General features: G+C 49.1%; 2 protein-coding genes across 7 annotated transcripts in view; one reads left to right on the top strand and one right to left on the bottom strand.

Moving 5' to 3' along the window:
- The window catches only part of SUFU (SUFU negative regulator of hedgehog signaling), a 125498-nt gene extending 124243 nt beyond the window's left edge, over positions 1 to 1255 (bottom strand). For all 5 annotated transcript variants that reach the window (XM_047073370.1, XM_047073371.1, XM_047073372.1 and 2 more), the window contains exon 1: positions 903 to 1255. In XM_047073370.1, the coding sequence (XP_046929326.1) occupies positions 903 to 1084 (182 nt within the window). In that variant the 5' untranslated portion in view covers positions 1085 to 1255. The remainder of the gene's footprint in view (positions 1 to 902) is intronic.
- A 2006-nt stretch (positions 1256 to 3261) lies between these two features.
- ACTR1A (actin related protein 1A) lies at positions 3262 to 19092 on the top strand. 2 transcript variants are annotated; one of them, XM_047073367.1, is made up of 11 exons: positions 3262 to 3374; positions 10806 to 10870; positions 11353 to 11428; positions 12173 to 12298; positions 13152 to 13276; positions 14709 to 14925; positions 15671 to 15763; positions 16123 to 16297; positions 16399 to 16460; positions 17072 to 17112; positions 17286 to 19092. In XM_047073367.1, the coding sequence occupies exons 1-11, from the start codon at positions 3327 to 3329 to the stop codon at positions 17386 to 17388; spliced, it is 1131 nt and encodes a 376-aa protein (XP_046929323.1). In that variant the 5' UTR covers positions 3262 to 3326; the 3' UTR covers positions 17389 to 19092. The 2 variants fall into 2 exon arrangements, with proteins under 2 accessions (XP_046929323.1, XP_046929324.1); XM_047073368.1 differs by lacking the exon at positions 3262 to 3374 and adding an exon at positions 8868 to 9010.
- Positions 19093 to 19273: the final 181 nt, after the last annotated feature.

The raw sequence follows: 19273 nt of genomic DNA, 5'->3' as shown, positions 1-19273 counted from the left end.
TCCCTTAGAGACTACAGCCTAAATCCTTAAGTTTGTGGACAGGAAGCTCCTCTTAACATCTTAACTGCACTTCTTTCCTCCGTGTCAACGTCCCAGGTTTTCATTTTTTACTGTGGTCCCCTTCAATCCCAAACCATGGCTCTCCCGGATCCTGCCTCTGTTCCAGTCAATGTCCTAAAGCAAAGCGGCTGCAGAGCCAGAGGCAACTCTGCTTGAAGAAAGAGAACCGTGCCGAGTAAGCAGAAAGTTTATCGAGAAAACTTGCTACGTGAAACTTCAAACGCGAAAGCACGGCACCGATCTGACGTCTGAGCTCACTGGGAAGGTATCAAAAGAGACCTCCTCCTCCTCCTCTCTTCACCAACACAACTCTCGAAACTTGCTCCCCCTCTTAACCTACGGGAGAGCCGGGGTTCCCAGAGCCGCCCCTACCCTGTGCAGTCTCGAGCCCTCTGAGCTCCGCCAGCCGCACTCCTCCAAAGCCCTCTCCTATGCTCCCCAGGCCCCGCCTCGCCTCCCCCAGCCCACTTCAGCCGCCCCCCGCCCCCGGCTTCCCCTCGCCCACTAATGACCCCCTACAGGCGCCCCCTCCTTTCACCACGTTTACAGTTCCCTCTCTCCTGTCGCCCCCCCTACACACACCCCCAACTCACTCTATTCTCCTAATCCTAGTTAACCCTTCATCCTCCCTCGTTAACCCTTCGCTACCCACTGGCTCCGTTAACCCCTTTGTCCCCATTCTCAACTTGAGCCTTAACTCCTTCCCTCGCAGCAGGACGCCCTCCTTCTAAGTGCTTTAACCATTCTTCTCCACCTCCTTCTCCCCAGCAAATGACTTCGCCCTCGGCGCTCTAACCCTTCCCATCCCGCCCCTGTCCTTCTCCCCGCGGCCCAGAGCATACCAGTACTTGACGATAGCGGTAACCTGGAGCGGGTTCGGCTGGTCAGGGTAAAGGCGGCGGCACTCTCCGTAGATGGCGTGCAGTCCCGGGGGGAAGAGCGAGGCGAAGGCCGGGGGCGCATTAGGGCCAGGGGCCGGGGGCGCGGTGGGGCCGGGGGCGCCGCTAGGCCGCAGCTCCGCCATCCGGGCGCGTAAGGGCGCTGGGGGGACCGGGGAGGGTGGACGAAAGGGAGAGCACTGACGCGCCAGCAGGCGGACTCCGTGGGTGCGACTCCCCGAGGCGATGGGGGCTGCAGCGAGGTCTAGGCTCCGCGCCTGCGCACCGCGCACAGTCTGCCCAGGCCGTCGCCGCCGCAGACACGGCCAGAGGGTGCCTCGGGGGCCGCGGGGCGCTCAAAAGGGCGGGGCGTCGAAGCGCCCTATTCCGGCATCCATTGGCTAGTGTCTGTGCCAGTCACAGGTAGGGAAGGCGTGACTTGACAGTAGGTCCCGCCTCCTTCTCCGTGTGTTGGGGCGTCCCAAGGCTCTTGGCCTCCCCCTAGTGTTAGGAGGAACCCAGGTTTAAATAGAGATGTTGCGGCATCCTGAGGTGCTAGGGTCCCACGAAAGCAGTGGGAAGTGCGCCGCCAAAGAGTTTGTCACTATTCCAACATGATGCTAACAAGAATTTGAACATAAATCTGACAATAATGGATTGATTCATTCACTCCTTAGTGTGGCATTAGTTTTAACAGATTATAAATCTGAATGTTTCCTACCGTCTTTGAATGTCCTTCTGACATTCTTTCTGACACTAACACCGCCAAATTCAGGAGTCCTATGTTGAAATACTTATTTTGGAGTCCTGTTAAAAGTGGCAAGAGTTAGTTAAACTAGGATCAATTTAAAAGACTTGGTAATTTTTTTTAAGTTTGAGAGAGAGAAAGAGAGAGAGAGGGTGACAGAGCACGTGAGCAGGGCAGGAGCAGAGAGAGACAGAGGGAGAGAGAGAAGATCCCAAGCAGATTCCCAAGAGAATCTCCACTGACAGCGTGGAGTCCTATGCAGGGCTGGAACTCAGGAACGGTGAGATCAGGACCTGAGCCAAAATCGAGTCAGACGCTTAACCGCTTAACCAGGCGCACCAAGACTTGGCAATTTTTTTGATAAATGCTTTTAGTGATGACAATCTCTTCTTTGTTCTGTTTTATGCAGATGTATGCAGATTGCCTTGAGGAACACCAAAATTCGTTATCTACTATGGATCTGCTCTTTCCCATTACCTTTGACTTCCTGTAACTGGGAGAAGTTTTAAAAAGATTTTATTTTTTAAGTGATCTCTACACCCACCGTGGGGCTGGAACTTACAACCCCCAGATCAAGAGTCATATACCCCACCGATTGAGCCAGCCAGGCATCTCTGGGAGAATTTTTAGTTCCTAAGGCACCGGGTTGAGAATTATTTTCCTGTGTACAGTAAGGAATTCCAAGAGAAAGGAATAGAAAGAAGTCCTGATTACCAGTGCTATTGACTAAAGGGTTCTTGAAATTTGAAGGGGGGGGGGGAGGGGTGCCTAATCTGGAGAAAAATGCATTGGTGTCATTTGAAAGCAGTGACACAAAACTTCTCTTCACCTCCATTTTCTCATTCCTCAATGTCAATTCTAATTCTGCATGAAAAATAGAGATATTAAAGCAGTTCCTGAAGCTATTAAATGAACGATGTTTTAATGAACAAAAGATCATCTGTACCCGTAGTTACAAATGCCAGTCTTCAGACCAATGTTAACCTGTTGCAAAGTCTACACCTACCCAGGAATAAATGCGAAAAGAAGCAAAAAATGTGCCGGTTTTTTCCAAAAAGCAAATTTTATAAAATGCATTTTCTTTTGTTCTGAGAGTATGTCCTCCTTCCCCGTGTGCGTGTATTAAATGTTCCTTTATTAGAATGTGATGCTGATAAATGTTTATTAATGTCTTATTGACCCAAATAAAAACACAGCAATTGTCCAGGAGAACTGGTGGCAGGGACCTGGAAAATCTAAACATCCACGAATTACCGGCCAATTCAAACCCAACTACAGACAAGTACTCCAGAAGACTACATACTTCAGCATGCACTGCGAATCCCTTCAATGGAACTACAGGTCCAAGCGTGCAATACAGTCATCAATCTGCGTCCCCGTCTATTCATCGAAGGAGACTACAAAGCCCAGGGTACTGTGCGTCGAAATGCGACGCCCTACTCAAACTAGGCGGGGCTCCAAAGGGGCCTGGCGAGTTAAACCCAGGGGTAAGGCATGCTGGGGGTTGTAGTTCTTCGGAGGCGAGGTCTGGCCGCTCCCTAGCCGCCTTGGACCGGCGGCTAGACTGCGCATGCGTGTCAGTGGCGTTAGCAGCAGACCCGGCTGGCAGTTCCTTCCTCGGAAGGAGATATTCTTCTGCCATGGAGTCCTACGATGTGATCGCCAACCAGCCTGTCGTGATCGACAACGTGAGTTGCATCTTTCCTATCTCTAAAGGGGTTTATGCTCTCTTCCCCAAAGGGATCGCTCCCGGGTTTCGGCCTGGGCCACCGGCTCTTTGTCACTGGCCCAGCCTGTCAGGCGGGTTCAACCGCCGCCACCTCCGTCCTCCCTTCACCCGTAGTCCATAGGCAGGGCGGCTGGCCAGCAACCATGGGATGGAGAAGTTTGGGATGGATAAAGGCAAAGGCTGTAGTCCGAGCCGGGTTCTTGGGCCCTTGGCTCGAGGGGCCTTAACCGCTCTGTGAGCGCCCGGCGTCCGCCCCGTCCCCTGTTTCCGATCATTCTATTGGTTGTTCTGGCTGTCCATCTTGGCCGATGACCCCGCCTCTGGGCCTTGCCGGATGAGGGCAGCCCTCCGCAGTGATTGGCTTGCGCCCCTGCCGTTCTTCCGGGCCGCCATAGTAGTTCCTCTCTCTAAGGGGCGGGCGGATGCACGAGGGCTGTGGGGATTGGCTTCGGGAACTCACAGCGGAGGGGCCTGACGGGCTGGGGCCCGCCCCCGGGTGGGGAAGGGCTAAGTTTCCTTCGGTCCCCCGCAGGGCGGGTGGCTTGGCGGTGTATATGGGTGGGGCTCGGGAATCTGGTGCCGGAAATGGCCAAAGGATTGCAGTTATTTCTGTGATTATAAATTACAACGTTAATAAAGATCCAGAAGAAAGAGTGACCAGGCAAGCAGGGAGGTACTATCCTTTTCGGAATGTGGGAAAAAATTACTAAACATATTTGCCAGGTGCTCTAGCACGTACAGGGGGCTTTCACATACATTTGAATTGAAAAATTGGGTGCATAGTTAGGCAGGAAGTTTGATCCTCGTTTTACGAATGAAAAAAAAAAAAAAACCTGAAGCACGAAGAGGTGAAGTGAACCCAAGGTCGTACAGTGGAGGTGACCTAAAACCAGTGCTTTATCCGCTATTCCTCCTGCTAGTAGCCAACGTATATGCATCAATAGTGACAAACGGAAAGAAACTGAATCCTGCTTTTATTTTGGGCGGAGGGTGACTTTTGTAAAACAACTCAATTTCTACGTTCCACTCAAAGGCTTCGTATCGCTGAGATTGGTTGGTACCTTCTGTGCCCCTTGAGGCAAAACTGCCAGTTCTGTCCTAAGCTATCAGATTCATTCTGTTGATCCAGCCTTGAGACCTTAGGCATGTTACAAGGTGCTTTTGTTTGCATCATCTCCTTGAAGCGTCAGCTCTAGTAGGTGGATAGGAATTACTGTCCCCCCGTTTATGCAGAAAAGTGAACCTTAGAGGTTAAATAACAGTCAGTATTGAAGCCACCTGTCTTAGAAGTTGAGCCAAGACTCAAACTGAGATCGATCGGGTTCCAAGTTCCTCACTTTTTGGGGGGGGGGGGGAGGGTCTCCCTCACTAGACTGTTAAATGCTTGGAGGAAAAGATGGTATTCCTTAATTTTTTTGTTACCCCCCCCCTTCCCGCCCTCCTTCATACACACAGCATCTAGAGCCTATCACCACTATGTGCTCAATAAATGTTTTTTGTTGGATTGATGGGTGGGTGGATGAGTGACCAAATGTCACAGTAACAAAGATGCCCCTAAATAAAGATTTGAGGTGGGGAGAGAAACCTAGTCAGTTGCTGCAGCGGGCTGAGTAGGGGTCCTTGTTAATTGATTTTCAGAGAACACTATTTCTATCTTCAGCCAGTTTATGGGTACTTCATCTGCCTTTTTCTTAATTTTAAAAAGAAAAAAATAGAAATTATCGATTTCCTGTTTCCATCAGCGATGCAGAAGGAGCAGTCTGTCCATCTTATTAGATCCTTTGATTCTGGAATTGTTGGGCAGGAGTTCTGTCTCTAGCCATTTTCCTTGAAGTCAATTAAGCTAATGCTTTTTAGTTTCTCCTTTGTCTCTCTCCATAGTATATTTGAAATACATCAAAGCAGTGGTGCATGTTGAGTTTTAAGATTTAAAGAATTGATTTGTCTATTTTCTCTGGGAAAATATTTTTTTATTATGCCAATAATAATGCCAAAAATTGAAGTAGGAGAAATTCTCTCACATTATTATTTTTTTTTTTTGATGTTTATTTTTGAGAGAGAGAGACAGAGTACGAATTGGGGAGGTGCAGGGAGAGAGAGGGAGACAAAGAATCAGAAGCAGGCTCTAGGCTTCAAGCTGTCAGCACAGAGCCCCACACAGGGCTTGAACCCACAAACCGTGAGATTGTGACCTGAGCTGAAGTCGGTTGCTCAACCAACTGAGCCACCCAGGTGCCCCTCTCCCACATTTTTAGATCTGAGGCCTCAGATAGTTCTTGCTGTTTGACATTTAGAGAGCTTTATTTTGTTTCAAAGTGAAATAAGGATAGGAAAAATAATTTGAAATATTTGAGCCAACTTTATATTATTATGAGAATGGTGTGTATCTAACAGATTTAACTGCTCCATAGCTTAATACATTGCTACAATTTTATTTCTGGGCTACAGAGAGTATAATTAAAAGAAAGGAGAGCAAAGAACAGGAGAAAGAGAGAAGAGGCTCATTATCATTTCATAGCCTTTCTCAGTCTTAAAATAATTGTTGACCACTCCTTTCTACCTATTCTGGCACCAAACCAATTCATCAGAATTCAATGAGGAAAATGGAAGGGGAGGTGTACACACATGTACTTTAATGACAACGATAAACTGATAGGTGTTTTTAAAAACTAAACGCAAGTCATTCTTCCCAAAGGTGTGTAATGGATAGTAATACAAAAGGAGGGCAGCTCCCAGGCCACATTTTGAGGACTTATTTTTCAGCTTTCTTCTTTTTATTATAGAAAATGTGAAACATAAACAAAAGGAGAGGCAGAGTATAACAAATATCCACATATTCACCTAGCTGTAACAGTTATCAACTTGTGGCTAATCTTTTTTAACTTATTCCCACCTACTTCCCTCTCCCATACTTTTTTTTTTTTTAACTTTTTTTTAATTTATTTTTTAAGTAAGCTCTATGTGCATTGTGGGGCTTGAACTCACAACCCTGAGATCAAAAGTCACATGCTCTACCAACTGAGCCAGCCAGGTGCCCTCTCCCACACTCTTCTAAAGACATAATCAGTATACTACTATCAAACCTAATACAATTCATAATTCCTTAATAACATCAAATATTTTGTCAATGTTCAAATTTTACTGATGGACTCAATTTTATTATTATCTTTTTACAATTTGTCATCAGCTCTTGAGATGTACTGATTCACTTAAGTTTAAGAAACACTAGAATTAGCTGAGGAAATGAAGTCACTATATTTATTTTACACTGTCACTTGCAATGTGATATTGACCCCATTGGTTGTACAACAAGCAATAGCAAGAATCCATCCCATTTGTTGGAAAGGCTGAGAAGAGGTGACTTATAAAGATAGCTCACTGTTCAATTATGTGTATTTTGAGAGCCAAGGATGTGCTTCACACCAACCTAAACACTCTGAGGGTAAAAAAGAAACCAGGTATCATGTGGAGGGGGAAAATATCATGAATTAGTTGCTGGCAATGCCTTGAATAGGAGTTTCAATCTCAGTGCTTGCAGAGGCCAAGCAGGCACACAAAAAGGGGGAGGAAGACAGTACCTTTAAAGAAGTCTTGAGGAATCTGAAAGGTGCTTTGAGCATGTCTAACCAAAGGGCCAGCTGCTTTTCATTTCCAGCCAGTGGTCCCCATCCAGGAATGCAGGCCCAGTGTTGCCGGATTTTCTGATGTTTCAAGAGAAATCAGAAACACCAAATTTTATATGCAGTCTCTAATTTTTAACTGTTGGAAGTTAACGTAAAAGTAATTCGTGGTCTGCAGAGACGGAAAGTAGATTAGTGGTTGCCTAGACTGGTTGGCAGGAGAGGGCAGGTAGGATGGAGAGAGTGACTGCTAATGGGTACAGGCTCTGGGATGATGAGGAAGTTCCAAAATAAGATTGTGGTGATGATTATACTACTATGTGAATATACCATGAACCATTGAGTTATATACCTTAAGTGGGTAAATTATACGGTAGCGAATTTTATTTCAATGAAATTGTTTTCCAAAAAGTACTTTGTGGGCCAAAATATATCTTTATGCCAAAATGAGCCACTAGTGCCCTAGAATCTGAGGCTCCACCTCTCAGCATCCTTTTCCCACTTGTAAGATGGAGACAACTAGCCTCTTTGCCAGCATGTCAAGAATAATCAGGAGTGCTTAGGCTAAAGGTTGCCCAAGCCCCAGGCCCATAGTTAGCAGATAACTGGGAGAGCCTTGCTGAGGGATTTGCTGTCTGTTTGCCTGTTTCAGAAAGAGAATGGTCATTGGTGACTGGCCGCAGACTTGAATCCTCAAAAATCAAATATCTATTATGGAACTGCTTTTTCAAGAAGCCTCTGCAAGGCGTTTGTTTACTTGGCTTTGCCAGAGTGAATAACAAAGAAAGTGGCAGCTCATTTGCCAGGTACATAGTTCTTAGTTAACAAATACTATTAAAGAAATTGACAGGGCCTTTTTTATAATCTTTGGTTTGAGCAGAATAGAAGCAGCTCAGCCGCCTCCTCCGTCCCACTCATTCTTTCCCCAACTGCTGGCCTAGCAGGCCAGCTCTTGGGACTGCAGGGACAAGCCGGGTCTGGCTCCACCTTGTGCATCATTCCCAATGCTGCCTCCACCTATCCAGCACCACCTCTGCCTGGGGCTTCTGGCATTCCAGCTGCTGGTTCAGGTTCCATATTTTAGGCTTCATCTGCCAATCGTTTGAGCTTGGATTTAATTTTAGGCAGCCAGCATCTATTTGAGTACCCTCAAATGCCAGATACTGCTGATATAGAAAGTCTCTGAGCTTGAGGACCTTGGGCTGAAAACAGGCAAAAACGGAAACCATAAATTCAAATAGAAGGCAGAAGGAAGGGGCGCCTGGGTGACTTAGTCGGCTAAGTGTCTAACTCTCGATTTTGGCTCAGGTCATGATCTCATGCATTCGTGAGATCAAGCCCCACATCTGGCTCTGCCCTGACAGCCCAGAGCCTACCTGGGACTCTCTCTCCCTCTCCCGCTGTCCCTCCGCCTCCCCCTCCCTGCCCCAGTGCGCTCCAACACGCGTGCTCTCTCTCAAAATAAACCTTAAATAAAAATAAACATTAAAAACAATAAATACAGCAGAAGGAAATGCAGACTACCTTGTGGTATTGTGGTACAGGTAATGGTGATTCTGTGAAATAATAGGAAGAGGGTAGTTAATTCCAACGGGATTATTCTTCATGAGGAAGGCGATGATATTTGAGCTGGGTCTTTATACTCTCTTGCTAGGAGGGCCAGAGAGGAAGAAACGAACCTAATATCTTCATTTGCCTTAATTTACTCAGACTCTGGTCTGATTTTGCTATTAAACTCACAATTAAATATCCAGGAAAATCGTCTCTTCAAAATATCTCGAGTCTGAAATGTAGGTCTCATCTTTACCTTTCTTGTTTTCAACCTCTGCCAGGAGGTCCAATTAGTCTGTTGGCATCACCACACCCAGGTGAAGGCAGTGAACAATTACTGGAAGCGTGAGCCAACAAGTGCCCGGAGTTCTGTACAGTGTTGTGCGCACTACCCATGCCACCGTCCCAGAGCCCGCAGGCTGCGGTACGATGGTTCTCCCTCCTTCCCAGTCTCTCAGCTCAGTTTACAGCTGCACCTTTTCCAGGCTCCTTGCTGTCCTGCCCAGGCCGATGAGTTTGCACATTGTCTCCTGTTTTTTCTGTTGGCAGAGGTTCCTGCTGTCTTAGAGAACTGGCATTCCCTATCCTTCAGCCACCTCATCCTCTCTGTTTTGCCAGAGTCAGGCACCAGAATGGCCTATCTACCCGTCCGCCCCCCCCCTCCGCCCCCACTTCTCCTATAGAAGAGCAGGAATAAGAGACAGAGAGGGAACCAGGGATATTGCAGGAAAGCCTTTGGTGCAAAGATAACCTTGGCTATTTAGCATCTCCTGATGTGTTTACTGCTGGCCGCGTGGGTTTGGAAATACCGCTCTCTGCCCCAGGAGAAGTGGTTAACAGGCAGCAGGAAAAGGCTTGCCCCTATTACATGTGCAGCTGCAAACCATGTTGGGGTAGAAGGGTGAGCATATTGGGTGTAGTGGTGCAAGAGTTAAGAAGGAAGAAGACAGGCTATATTTGCAAGCAGTAGCAAACCTCGACATCTGTCCTGCACAGAGTTGGTATCTGTATCTAGAGTCCCTGTTTACTTTGGATGGGCCCCAGGTGGTACCAGAGATGGTGGTGGGGAAGTCACTCTCTTCCCCACCCGACTTACCAAGTATTGGAGCAGCAGGGTTGTAATGTGGGGTCTCTTTGTAGCTGATGCTTTAGAACTTCCCTGCTCTTTACAATCAGGAGACCAGTGAGTAAAACAGAGCATAATAAAAACAAAAAAACAAAAAGCAACCACCATCCTCCAATAAAGCATAGAGGTTTGCCCCTGCAGTAAGAACCAGACAACATGTGCTCCATTGGAGTCAGCTTCAAGCATGGCAGTGTTCCATGGTGGTGTCTGTCATAGAGACCCTGAAGGGCAGGGAGAGTTCAGGCTTGAGCTGGGAAAGTAGGTTAACAGCGTCATGGTGGTTTAACAGAATCACGCGTTCTTCCCACCTTGGTTATGTTCCTGAACTTGGCTGCTCTGGTGCTTCTAGGTACTTTTCTCTTCTCTCCTCAGGTTTTCTCTTTTTCTTCCCTGTGTTAATAGTATTTTTTTATGTTTATTTTTGAGAGAGAGTGAGCATGCACATGGGGGAGGGGCAGAGAGAGAGGAGGACAGAGGCTCTGAAGCAGGCTCCGCACTGACAGCAGAGCACCTGATGTGGGGCTTGAACTCATGAACAGCAAGATCACGACCTGAGCCGAAGTTGGACTGAGCCACCCAGGGGCCCCAATATTATTTTCAATTCCAGAAGTAAAGCATGTTCAATGTAGAAAAGTCAAAGAATACAAAAAAAAAAAAAAAATCAAATAATACTTTGAGTGTGCAGTGAAAGCTCTCCTCCCCGTCCCTAGTCCCACTTCCCTCCTGGTGACACGTGTTCCCTCTATAAATGCTCATACAGATGGATATACTATACGCAGATAGAAGGTCGTCTCTGTTAAATAAAAATGGAACCAGGGGTGCCTGGGTGGCTCAGTTGAGGGAATGACTCTTGATTTTGGCTCAGGTCATGATCTCACAGTTTTGTGAGTTTGAGCCCAATGTCAGGCTCTATGCTGACAGTGTGGGGCCCACTTAGGATTCTCTCTCTCCCTCTCTCTCTCTCAAACAAAAAAACTTTAAATAAATAAATAAATAATAAAAAATGGAACCGTATTATACATATTGTATGATAGATATCTCCTCTTGTTTTTGTCATACTTCTGACTTTTCTTTGTCTCTCCTCTCTCCTCAGGGATCCGGTGTGATTAAAGCTGGTTTTGCTGGTGATCAGATTCCCAAATATTGCTTTCCAAACTAGTAAGTAATTGTGTACCTTAGTCAGAAGCTTGAGAGGTATGTGTTGCCTGGCCGGCTCCGTTGGTGGAGCACGCGACCCTTTATCTCAGGGTTGTGGGTTCGAGCCCCACATTGGTATGGAAATTACTTAAAAAATAAATAAAATCCTTAAAAAAAAAAAAAAAGCAGCAGCAGGTTGGGAGGCTTGTCAGCTTTGTTATGGGGTCAGCCCTCTACCTTTTGGAGAGAAGGGATCTCTCGTTTGGGTCAGAAATTTGAAATAATATACAAAAAACTTAAAATAATACATGTTCATTGTAGAAATTGCAGGAAATGCAGAAAAGTAGAAAGAAGAAAATCAAAATCAACTGTAACCTCACTCCTCAGAGATAAACACAGTAGAACTGAGTCCAGCTCTTCCTGTCTAAGCATACACATCTGCACATCCTTCCTGTGTTATGTCATGAAAGGAAAAGTGACGGTCCCCCTGATCTCTTTTATAGTGTGGGCAGACCCAAACACGTTCGTGTCATGGCCGGAGCCCTGGAAGGTGACATCTTCATTGGCCCCAAAGCCGAGGTAATTCCCAGTCCTACTATAGAAGCCTCAAGCCAACAGAGGACCTTCATTATTCCCAAAATGGGCAGTGTCCCAGCAGTGGGACAGCCATGAGTAAAAGGAGCAATTTCCTCTTAAATCCTCCTTTGGTCCTCTCATCCTAGGTCTGATTGGTTCATTTCTCTCAGGAGCAGCCTCTGGTTTTGGAGAGGAAATATCTGGAAACCCACTTTGGGAAATAGAAACCAGTCTAGAAAATAGGGCTTTTGCTTTCCTTCTGTATTCTGTCACTACCTTGCCAATGATGAGATTAGCTAGCTTGGTTCTTTTTTTGGCAAAAGGGATTCAGGGGGATATCCTAGCTGGGATACCCTGGGGATGAGTTAATTAGCATAGTTTGGCAGAGCCCTGGGGCAGCCTCTGGATACAGAACAACAGAATCATTGTTGCCAGCCTGGGCTGCAAGTGCTGATGCCCAGAGGTGGGAGCCAGGAGATTGTGTCCTGGGATCAGGCAATGAGAAGGGTGCCTCCTGTCACTTGCCATAAGGGCACCCAGGGCCCAGGGAAATGGCAGAAGCCCTCTGCTTTGCCAGCTAATCAGGCAGTGAGAACAGTTTACAGCATACAGTTTAGAGACTTGGCAAATGGGGGCCTGCCTTTAGCCCTGGCTGAGGACTGTGGGGTGGGAACTCCCTGTGCTGGAAGAGTGGGCCGCCTGGCTGAGAGACTGGCTGCTGCTGTAACTCCTGCTCTCTGCCCCCAGGAACACCGAGGGCTGCTGTCCATCCGCTACCCCATGGAGCACGGCATCGTCAAGGACTGGAACGATATGGAGCGCATCTGGCAATATGTCTATTCTAAGGACCAACTGCAGACTTTCTCAGAGGAGGTGAGGGTCCTATGAGCACGGCACCCATGCACAGTGTGAGAGCTGGGCAGAGCCACTACCCCAAAGAGGAGGAGGAGGAGGAGGAAGGGGAGGAGAAGGAGGAAGGGAGGATAACTGCTAGGAGGGTTTGAGTCTTACCGTGGCACCAGGCCATGTGCTCTTCAGACATGTTTACATTCAATCTTGAATAGGACACCAGTCCTATGAAATACAGGTAGTATTATCTCCGTTTTACAAACAAGGGAACAGAAAAAACGTTCAGAGAAGCCAAGTAGTCTTTCCAAGATCACCTAGGGAATAAAGTGGTAGAGCTAGGATTCAAACCCATGTCTTTCAGACTCCAGAGCTTATACTCTAACTTCTAAGGAAGAAACTCTCAGCTCAGGAAAACAAAGGAAGGTGTGTCCTAGACATCAGAATTTCCAGGGGAAGGAGATACAACGTCTTTCAAAAATATATTCAATATTTAAATGTAATTTTCTATTTAGAAAAAAAATTTATACTATTTTTTGTATCATAGTAATTCCAAATTTAGAGTTTAGCAAAATCTTCTGGACAATTGGAGATTGACAGTAAATACAGAGGCCTACATAATAAAGTTGGAGGATAGGGAGGGGAGGAAGGAGGCAGAGGCAAGGACGGAATGAGACTTCAGAGCGAGCGTGAATTTGGAAGGCTGACAAACTGGCTCACGCTGGGGTAGATGGCAGGTCCAGCTTGCCTGTTTTTGGAGGGAGGCTCACAAAGTTCCCCTCGGTTCTCTAGCATACCACACAGGGGCCTCCTGCCCGGGTGCTAATGAGAGGTAGAGATCTCACTTGGCCCTGATTGCCCTCTGGGCATCTTTCACCAGCACCCTGTGCTCCTGACGGAGGCACCTTTAAACCCACGGAAAAACCGCGAACGAGCTGCTGAAGTTTTCTTCGAGACCTTCAATGTTCCAGCCCTTTTCATCTCCATGCAAGCTGTGCTCAGCCTGTGAGTAGCAAGCAGCCTGGCCCCTTGCGGGCAGAATGGAGGCTGCCTCTCCTTTGGGTAGGAAAGGGGGTATGGAGATCTTCTCCCAGTCTCGCTTCTCTTATTCTCTCAGTGGTTTGGTGCCCAAGGCTCTCTGCTGTGCCTGCTGGGAAGGACACACGCTGCTACAGCTCTTCCTAAAGGCCCCTGTAACTTATTGAGATGTTTATCCAGTGCCTGTTCATGCCAGACGCTGTGCCAGGCTGGTGACAGAGTCGTGTTGAAAACACCACCGTGGTCTCCGTCTTCATACGCCTGTCATGCCTGTCCTGCGCCCAGCCTGCCTCACACTAGGGTTAGATCTAGGGCCAAGATTATACACTGGTGAGCTGCAGATAGGATGTGTTTGACCCTAGTGAGCCAGCATTTTAAGTTTACTTATTTATTTTGAGAGAGAGAGTGCATGCATGCGAGCGAGGGAAGGGTAGAAAGAGAGTGGGGAAGAGAGAATCCCAAGCAGGTTCCACGCCCAGCGTAGAGCCCACAGGAGGGCTTGATTTCACGAACCATGAGATCATGACCTGAGCCGAAATCAAGAGTCAGACGCTTCACTAATTGAGCCACCCAGGCGCCCAAGCCAGCATTTTAAAATTGGGAGATTTCCAGGGCTCAGTCAGTAGAACATGGAACTCTTGATCTCAGAGTCATGAGTTTAAGCCCTACATTGGGCATGCAGCCTACTTTAAAAAAAGGAGGAGGAGTGGATTTCCTATCAAAATACTAATTTCTGGAAAGATCTGGCAATACTGGGCATGTATTCCTATAGGACAAAAGTCATCTAGAGCTGAAATAGCCACTGCCATGTTAGGTAGTTTGCAAGTTTGACTTCACCGCAGCCTGCTCTATTCCCTGCTGTCCTCCCAGCACGAGGCAGCGTCAGTTTCTACTTATCAAACATCACGGGTTTTTTCCCTTTGGATCACAGAAATATATGTCTGTACCCTTGTCTTTACCAAAAGAGTAAAAACAAAAAACAAAAAAAACTACGGACCTAGGAGGCCATGTGGGAAAAAAGCAAGTGTTTTGTGGAAGTGAAAATATTCTTATTTTCCTTTCCTACCTGGCCCCTGTAGGCATTTGAGTGTTTTCTTCTTGTCTGGGAAGTAAAAACTGCCCCTGGGCTGGGCCCTGAAGCAGTTGAAGGCTAGGCTGTCTCCTGAGATTGGAAGGCCTCTTCTTCCGGGAGAGGGGAGGGGCTGGGAGAGGCTGGGCTCCTTTCATTCAGGTTTTTCAGGCTTGCTTATGCTTGGACTTAGTACTGTGGCCAGTCTAAGGCCCCTAGAGAAAGGCAGGCTGCAGCTTAGCCTAGCTGACTTTGAATTCTAAAAAAAAGCGAGTGTTTTGCCACAGTAAAGAGGCAGGGGTTAGTGACGATTTGTTCCCTGTGCTGCAGTTATGCCACAGGCAGGACCACAGGTGTGGTGCTGGATTCTGGGGATGGCGTCACACATGCTGTACCCATTTATGAGGGCTTTGCCATGCCCCACTCAATCATGCGCATCGACATTGCTGGCCGAGATGTCTCTCGCTTCCTTCGCCTCTACCTGCGGAAGGAGGGCTATGATTTCCACTCATCTTCTGAGTTTGAGATTGTCAAGGCCATAAAAGAAGTGAGTGCTGCCCCATGGGCCCAGGGATGGGATGGAGAATGGAAACAGGGCAGCCAGGACCTCTGTGACCTGGAGTGAAAAGAGGCCAAGCCCCTGTCTTGCGGGGGGGGGGGGGGGGGATCCCTAGTCAGGCTCTGTTCTCCCCAGCCAGGCCTCCTGGCTACCCTGTGATCCCAGCTAGGCCCCCCTCACACTGACGGTCACTGTCCCCAAGTGCTGCCATCTTGTGGGAAAAAGGGAGGTGCTGCTCTTTCTTAAGCTAGTGATGGGTGTACCAATGTTCATTATGTTTTTATACCTTATGTCCAAATCAGGTATGTTCTTTTACATCTTTGAAGAAGTCACAATACAGTTTTCTTTTTAAGTAAACCAGATCCTTCTGCCACCCACGGCTCTAGGGAAACCTCTGAGCTAGGTAGACAGGCCCCAGAACCATGAGTAGTAGAAGGAAGAAGAAGCCTAAGTCTAGATTAAAATTGGGTTGTGGTCTCAGACCCGGCTCCAGAGAGCCAGTTTCCACGCCTGCCCACAAGGAAGGTGGAGCAGGTAGGAACTCCTGTCCGAAGTGCCACCCAGTGTAGGCCGACAGGCCACCCTGCCCTGGCTCCAGAACAGCAGCTCTGTGGACCTTTAGGGCAATCACTGTGAAGAGGCTGATATCTGCAGGAGGGCATCCGGCAGCCCTGGGGCTTTGACCAGGTGGGCCTAAGTTTCATGCCTGCCTGACTCCTGCTCGGTTCTGCAGAGAGCCTGCTACCTGTCCATAAACCCGCAGAAGGATGAGACACTAGAGACGGAGAAGGCTCAGTACTACCTGCCCGACGGCAGCACCATTGAGGTAGGTGTGGATCTCCCTTCAGTCGTCCCAGGCTCTCAGAAGCTCTGAGCCCAAATAACTCCCCAGGGGGAGGCTGGAGTCAGACGCACCAGCCCTTTTACACCCTCTGCCTGGAGCACCGGAGCTCTGGAGCAGCACTGTCTCCCACAGAGCGAGGTGTCAGGAACTTTGCTTCTCCCGTGTAGAGGAGAGGAAGCATCAGGGGCATTTGCCTAGGTCAGGACGGGGTTCGGAAGAGGGTGGTTCGTGTTCTCCGTCATCACTTGGGCACAGTATAGTGTGAGCTGCCTCTTCTATTTTCACTCCCAAAGGGACCTCAGCCCTGGTCCCAGCCTCTGAATTTGCTCTCCACCCTACAGATTGGTCCTTCCCGATTCCGGGCACCTGAGCTGCTGTTCAGGCCAGACCTGATTGGAGAGGAGAGTGAGGGCATCCACGAGGTGCTGGTGTTTGCCATCCAGAAGTCGGACATGGACTTGCGGCGCACGCTCTTCTCTAACATCGTCCTCTCGGGAGGCTCCACCCTGTTCAAAGGTTGGTCTTTGCTCTCGGCCCATCTCCAGGAAGTTTCCAGATCTTGCTGGGCCCAGACGCCCAGAGGATTGACATGAGATTCTCCTGTCTTCCCCATTCAGGTTTTGGTGACAGGCTACTGAGTGAAGTGAAGAAACTGGCTCCGAAAGACGTGAAGATCAGGGTAGGAGCATGGTGGGGGCTGGCGCTGGGGCTGCGTGGAACCGGGGCTCCCCTCCAAGGCTACACAGTTCCCAGATTCCACATTGACCTTGAGGTCTGCCAGCGGGAAGAACCCATTTTCCCTCTCCTTCCCCACCAAAGGCGGCAGTTCTGAGACCCTGATGTGGCAGGGTGTTAGGCTAAGGGCCTACGTGTGGTCTGTGAGAGAAACTGTAGCATTGGCAGACTGACTCTTGCTGCTCTCGTGATACAGTCCAACATCTTGGTGCCTGTTGAGGGGAGCGAAATGTTGGAGTGTAGTTCCTGCCATGGAGTCTGCTTCCCATCAGCCCCCAGCAAAGCTGGATCTTGGCCCCTGTTAGCACCAGCTTTCCTGGGAGCTGTAGATACTTAGCGCTGCTGGAAATCTGCTTCTCCAGATGAGTGTCAGGTTGGCCACAATACCCCCCAGAGAGCCCACTGGGTCCAGCAGGGACAAAAGTGAAAGCCTGTTGTGTGAGACAACACATCCACTGCCATGGGCAGTGGAATGGGCCGTAAGGATGAGCGTTGGGCAGAAAAAGGACAAGGAGGTTGAAAGTCTCAGATTCCTCTTCCCACCCACCTTTTCAGATATCTGCACCTCAAGAGAGACTGTATTCCACATGGATTGGGTGAGTAGTTCTCCTAGGGAATAAGAGTGTGACAGGAAGTGAGGGCATCATTACCCCTCACCACCCCATCCCTTGAAAGCAGAGCCTCATCTGCTTTGGCCCCACGGGGACTGGCTGGCTCCACGAACACTTCCTCCCTCTCACAACATTCCTTGGGATACCCTCCACTTCAGGGGCTCCATCCTTGCCTCCCTGGACACCTTTAAGAAGATGTGGGTCTCCAAGAAGGAATATGAAGAAGACGGTGCCCGATCTATCCACAGGAAAACCTTCTAATGTTGGGACATCATCTTCACCTCTCTCTGAAGTTAACTCCACTTTAAAACTCGCTTTCTTGAGTCGGAGTGTTTGCGAGGAACTGCCTGTGTGTGTGAGTGTGTGTGTGAGTGCGTGGATACGAGTGTGTGCGCATATGCGAGTGCCGTGTGGCCCAGGGATCCCAGGGCCCAGAAAGGACGATGAACTACCCATGATGGTGATGGCCTGAGGCCTGGGGTTGACCACTAACTGGCCCCCAACAGGGAAGAGTGCTGGCAGAGGGCCACTTCGTCAGCTGGGCCTTTGGCTGGCTGTGTGGGACTATGTTTACTACCATAGGGAGACAGAGAAGGTAAATCCCGGGAGACCTTGCTGCTGCCCATCCCAGGCTGGGCTAGCCCCACCCCGCCCCACCCCCAGGGTGCCCTGAGGCCCAAGGCAGCCGCTGCCTCCCTTGCTGGGCCTTCTGCTCTTGATGCCAATCAATCATGGACTGAGGACTGGGGCCAGGGTTGAGTTCTGTCTGGTTTTGTTGCAATTTGGGTTCGGGAGTCTGGAAAAGCACTCCAGGAGCTGTTACTGAGACTCTGGGGTCAGGAGACGGCAGGGTCCCCTCAACCTCACCTGGGGACCAGTACCACGCTGGGCATTCAAAGAGGCAGGAGTAGTGCTACTTCTGATTGGTGGCAGAGCGAACACCCAAACCCTCAGCCCCTGTCCCGGGGGGTCTCGGGAGAGTTTCAGGAGCCTGTCAGCCCCAGGCCCTGTTACTTGCTTTTCATCCATCCTTGGGCAATGCCATCTTCAGTTTTATTTATTGAAGTGTTTGTTCAGTATGGGACTGGAGAGAGGGAGCTCATCGCCTCCTGCCCACCAGTCACCCTGTTCACACTAATGTTTACAGCACCTCAGTTTAGCATAGCGTCCAGGGCCCCGCCATTCCCTGCTAATGATGAACCGACAGTATCCATAGGCCTCGGGCCTATTTAGGATCAGAGGCTACATTCAAAGTCACTACCGCCAGCCTCTTTTTTCCTCTTCCTTTTGCTCACTGCCCTGGAATCAACAGGCTGGTTGCCGGTTAGATTTTCTGAAACAGGAGGTAGAATTGCTCTTTGGCAGAGGCCCCTAGCAAAGGAGGGGTACTGGGGATCCAGCGCTCTTAGGACTAGAGAAAGAGCTGCAATTAACCAGGTTGCCTTTTCCTACTCTAGCTGACCCAGGGAGGTAGGCTGTAGAGGAGAGAAGGCCCCCCACTGGGCTGATTTGTGCCATTCGTAATTTTGGACTTGTCTAGTTAAGGAGGGAGGGGGCCAGACCAGAGTGCCAGGAACTAATGGGCCTAGGCTCATCTCCTCTCCAGTGGGGCCCGGTGCCTACCCTGGACTGGGCTGGCCTAGCAGTGTCCAAAAAGGCTCCTCAGCCCAGATGTGCAAAGCTGGGGCTAGCAGATCTTCACCGGCACCCTCACCTGTGACACCGAGACCCGCCCCAGTCCCAGATTCCAGGCAGCACTCCCCCCATGCCGTCCAACGACCAAAGGCCCTGCCAGGTATGGGCCACAGCAGCAGGTGTGTGTGAAAGCGATGTGGCGACCCGCAGACTGCAGTGTGCTTAACCAGCTCACCTCCCTTCTCTTAGCCCAAGCCTGTCCCTTGCACAAACCACATTGCCTGGTGGGGCCCAGTGTACTTAAATAAAGTCGTTCCAATAGACCCGGCAGCTGGGCCTCTGTCTCTTGGTGCTGGGTGGGAAGAGAGGAGCTGCAGGCCCTGAATCTGAGGCAGTGATTGGGCCTCATCTGTCCTCTAGAGGGCACTCTCGTACCAGCAAGACTCATCTAGCTCTCAGCCCAAGTCCCGGCCTGTCAAGTGGATACAGAGAAGATGGTGTTCATGCCAAA

This window comes from Lynx rufus, unplaced genomic scaffold (assembly GCF_022079265.1).
Source record: "Lynx rufus isolate CCGP_SWC_20201006 ecotype Redwood Valley unplaced genomic scaffold, mLynRuf1.p SCAF_11, whole genome shotgun sequence".
Classification (NCBI taxonomy): domain Eukaryota; kingdom Metazoa; phylum Chordata; class Mammalia; order Carnivora; family Felidae; genus Lynx; species Lynx rufus.
The sequence above is the reverse complement of the archived record's forward strand: the minus strand, read 5'-3'. Positions and strand labels throughout refer to the sequence as shown.